We start from the raw sequence: 4,356 nt of genomic DNA on the forward strand, positions 1-4,356 counted from the left end.
ATTTGGGTCATGGAAGAGTCGAGTCATAGAAGCATGAGAGTTTAGTTAGGAAAAGGAAGGATCAGGTCATAGAAATGTCTTAGAAGAGTCAGACCATAGAAGTGTTGGGTAATAGAAAAGTTGGGTCATAAATTATTTGCATCATAGAGGAGTTGACTCAGAGTCAGGTCATAGAAGAGTCATAGAGAAGTCAGGTTATAGAAAGCCATAGAAGGGTCAAAGAAGAGTTTGGTCATAGAATGCTTGAGTCGTAGAAGACACGTATTATAGGAGTGTTGTGTTATAGAAGGCTCCTAGAATAGCTGGATCGCAGAAGGGTAGGGTCCTAGAAGTGTTGGGTCACTGAAGTGTGAGGGGTCCCATAAAAGGGATACCGAAGAGTCGGGGCATGGAAGACTCAGGTCATAAAAGAGTCATAGAAGGGTCATATAGGCATCAGATCCTTGAAGAGTCATTAGAGGAGTAAGGTCATAAATGGCTCGGGTCACAGAAAGGCTGGGTCATAGAAGGTACAGCTCTTATAAGCTTCTGGTCATAGAGGAGTCGGTTCAGAGAAGTATCAGGTCAAAAGTGTTGGGTTATAGAAGGGCTGTGTCATAGCAGGATGGTGGGACACAATGTACCCAAGGGAAACCCAGTCCCCTTCTCCTTCACACATCCAGAAATGGAATCAGAGGGGACAAGATCTGAGGGACAGCCTTTAGCTTCCCTGTTCATCCACTGACCATTTCTGAAATGGACATCAAATATTGTCATTTTACTGTTCCTGAAGCAGCAAACACTCATCATGGGGCCCTTGACCGGCCTTTCAAGTTGATACTGATTCTCAGCCTGGACCCTTGCTGAGCTTGGAGGATGCTGTCCTTAGAGACCATCCGTCCTGAGCTGTGTGACCATGTCCCAGATCTGTCTCCCACAGAACGGTTCCATCTCCTCCTGCCTGTGCCCCTGGCAGAGGGCATTGCTGCCCATTGGGGCTGCAGCTGTGGCACCAGGAAAGATCATCCCTGTCATGAGGAAACCTGGGACCAAGTGTCCAAGACCCAGTGTGTGCAGAGGCTTTGCCTGGAACAGAATCATGGCTGAGACAGAAGAGTGCTGAATGTCTTTCTAGTCCCGGGCCAGAAGATCCAGGATGAATGACCTAAATTCACTCAGTGGAATACATTCTCCCAGCTTGGAGAAATGATATCATGTTCCTGGTGTCCCTTCTAATGAAAAGACAAACATGAAGTGACGCTTGTGTCCAGTTATTTTTGTAAAAGGAGCAATGACACAGCAGGACAGGAGTGTCTCTGCCAGCTGAGAGAGGGAACATCAGGGATGGCTTCAGGCTGTTTCTCAGCAGGTTCCCTGGAGCCCCAGGGACACCTGGAGGGAGCCCCGAGGGGGCAGAGAAAGGGCTGCCTTGGGCTGCTCCTCTGCTGCTGAGCTGGGCTGGGCTCCTGGCACGGAGGGAGCTGGTGGCAAGTGGGCAGCGCTACAAAGAGCCATCTCTGGGCAGGAGCAGCTCCTCTGCAAAGCCCAGCAGGGCTGAGGGCACTGCCTGCAGGCAGCGAGGGGAGAGGAGGGAGGCACAGAGAGGGGAAAGGCAGGGTGGGGTGGGAGGAAAGAGGAGGCTTCATTTGGAGAAAGATCTTCACAGCCCCTCTCCAGGTGAGTCTCTGGGTGCAGGACAATGCAGGTGCTGTTCCTGGAGGGATCTCCTAAAGCCAACACAGCCACAGCCTGTGGGATCTGCCAGGAGGGCTCTTGCTGTGTCTCCAGCAGAGAGAAAAACAGAGTCAGTGCTCAGCCTGCCCGGGGAGTTCCCCATGGAGGGACAGAGAGAAGGTATGGGGGGGAAGAAGCACCTCCTGGCAGGAGAGGGTCTTTCTGCTTTCAAGAGGTGCTGTGTGAGTCAGAGCTGCTCACAGCTCCAAATGCCTTCAGGATATTTCTAAGAGGACATTCTAAAGGGAAGATCAGGGCAGTGATTACATTAAAGATAAAGAACTCTCCTGAGTTTCCCTTTTCACTTTCCTGCCCTTGGGGAATTTCAGTGGAAAAGTGGAAAAAAAAAGGCTGTGATGATTGAACAAATTGCTGAGACTCCTGAGCTGTGTCCTTGAGGGGTCAGTAGGTCTGATAGGAGCCTCCTAAAGTGTCTCCAGCTGCTCCTTTGCGCACGGACACCACCAGCATCACCTCTGCTGGACCCACCAGGCTCAGTCTGTGCTGTCCTTTTCTGCTTATAAACAAGACCCTGTGCCCAGCTTTACCCGGCAAACAGGCAGGATTGTGTAGGGCTGGGGGAGAGCAGAGAGGGTCAGATGGGGTCTGTGAGCACTGACAGGGAAAAGACATGGGACAGGGAAACACCTCCCAGGAGGAAAATGTCCATCAGAAGGCATTGGATCACGAAATAAGAGGGGAATTAATACAGCGATGTTGTGGGAGGGAGAATTCAGAGATCTCTGTGTGCTCCCCTGCAGGGCAGCCCCTTCCTCTGAGCAAGCCCCCTGGCCTCCTCTCCCACCCAGCAAAGCCTCTGCCCTCAGGGCTCTGGGCTCCAGGGCTGAACCCCCTCCTCTGCAGCCACAGCTCCAGTGCCCTCTCCAGAGCACAGGGGCTGAGAGCAACTGCCCGGCAAGGTTGGTGTCTGGGAGGGGGTGAGCACAGCTCGGGAAGGGGAACACTGTCTGTGTGCCCGGCTGCCTCTGCCCTGGCCTCTCGCAGCCAGACCCTCACTCTCTTTCTCCCTGTTTCACCCCTTGTCTCTGTTCTTGCTGTTGTTCTCTCATTCTCGCTGCCAGGCTCTCTGGGGATGGGAGTTGCAGCTGTACAGTCACTCACTGCCCTGGTGGCTCCTTTCCTGCCATTGTGTCCATGGGAACCCGTGTCCCAGCTTTGCTCTGAGCTGTGAGGCTGTGGGCAATGCAGTCAGTGGGGCTGGGAAGGAGCTGAATCTCCTCTAATCAAATGCCATCCTGAGGACATTTATCTCTCCTTGAGGTTTCCTTCCAAGCTCTGACCTTCCCTCCATTATGCAAATGTTTACCACAGCATCTTGATGTTGCCTGAAAGACTCATGGAGAAATGCAGTGAGAGAAACTGTTGTTGGGTGGGAGAAAGGAGCCGGGTGTGTCCTGGGCTGAAAGTGGGGTGCTCACACTTTAAGAAAGGGTGTAGCATTGAGTGGTGTGAAGTAGATCCCTCTGCTCTCAGCTGGGCCTGGTGTTTTTTTCAGAGGAACATGGCAGTGTGATCCCCCTCTGTGTCAGAAGGGTGCAATCCCAGGGCAGCTGAGACCAAGAGTGAGGGACAGAGCAGCTCCCCTCCCTCTGCACTGAGCCACTGGCAATGCCCTCACATTGCAGGATTCCCTCTCTTCTCCCGGAGTGCAGCAGAAATGCTGAGGGGTTCTGACAGCCAAAAGCACTGCCCAGTGCTGATGCTGTGAGGCCCTTCTACACCAGGAGCAGTTCCCCAGGACAAAGCTGAACCCCAGCAGTGTCCCCTGTCCCCACCGTCCCCATCACCCCCTGCTGCAGAGCAGGGCTGACTCCTCGCAGCCAGCGGGCAGAGGCTCTGCTCCTCCCGGCACATTCAGCCGGCACCGAGCAGGGCTGCAGGCACAGAGCTGAAGGAAGGGCTGTGAGAAAAGGGACAGGGAGTGAGCAGCAGGGAGAGGGGAAGGAGAAATGGCTTTGATTTTGCTCAGAGACCTCTCCCCAAACTTGTCACATTCCTTTCCCTTCTGACAGTACCCCATGTCCAGAGGCAGCAGATGTCCAACAGCAGCTCCATCACCCAGTTCCTCCTCCTGGCATTCGCAGACACACGGGAGCTGCAGCTCTTGCACTTCTGGCTCTTCCTGGGCATCTACCTGGCTGCCCTCCTGGGCAACGGCCTCATCATCACCACCATTGCCTGTGACCACCATCTCCACACCCCCATGTACTTCTTCCTCCTCAACCTCTCTGTTCTCGACCTGGGATCCATCTCCACCACTGTACCAAAATCCATGGTCAATTCCCTCTGGGAGAAAAGGACCATCTCCTACTCAGGATGTGTTTCACAAGTCTTTCTGTTTGCCTTATTCATTGTAGCAGAGTTTTCTCTTCTCACCATCATGTCCTACGACCGCTACGTTGCCATCTGCAAACCCCTGCACTACGGGACCCTCCTGGGCAGCAGAGCTTGTGTCCACATGGCAGCAGCTGCCTGGGGCGCTGGGTTTCTCACTGCTCTGCTGCACACGAGCAATACATTTTCCCTGCCCCTCTGCCAGGGCAATGCTGTGGAACAGTTCTTCTGTGAAATCCCCCAGTTTATCAAGCTCTCCTGCTCACATTTCTATGTCAGGGAGGTTGG

At 53.5% G+C, this 4,356-nt stretch overlaps 1 protein-coding gene across 1 annotated transcript; it reads left to right on the forward strand.

Moving 5' to 3' along the window:
• Nucleotides 1–3,769: 3,769 nt before the first annotated feature.
• Nucleotides 3,770–4,147, forward strand: LOC104066253 (olfactory receptor 14I1-like; the record flags this gene model as incomplete). The annotated part of the gene is made up of 1 exon (XM_054055650.1): nt 3,770–4,147. A coding segment is annotated over exon 1 (378 nt), but the record flags the coding sequence as incomplete, so codon positions are not given.
• Nucleotides 4,148–4,356: the final 209 nt, after the last annotated feature.

Source organism: Cuculus canorus, unplaced genomic scaffold, assembly GCF_017976375.1.
Source record: "Cuculus canorus isolate bCucCan1 unplaced genomic scaffold, bCucCan1.pri scaffold_163_arrow_ctg1, whole genome shotgun sequence".
Classification (NCBI taxonomy): domain Eukaryota; kingdom Metazoa; phylum Chordata; class Aves; order Cuculiformes; family Cuculidae; genus Cuculus; species Cuculus canorus.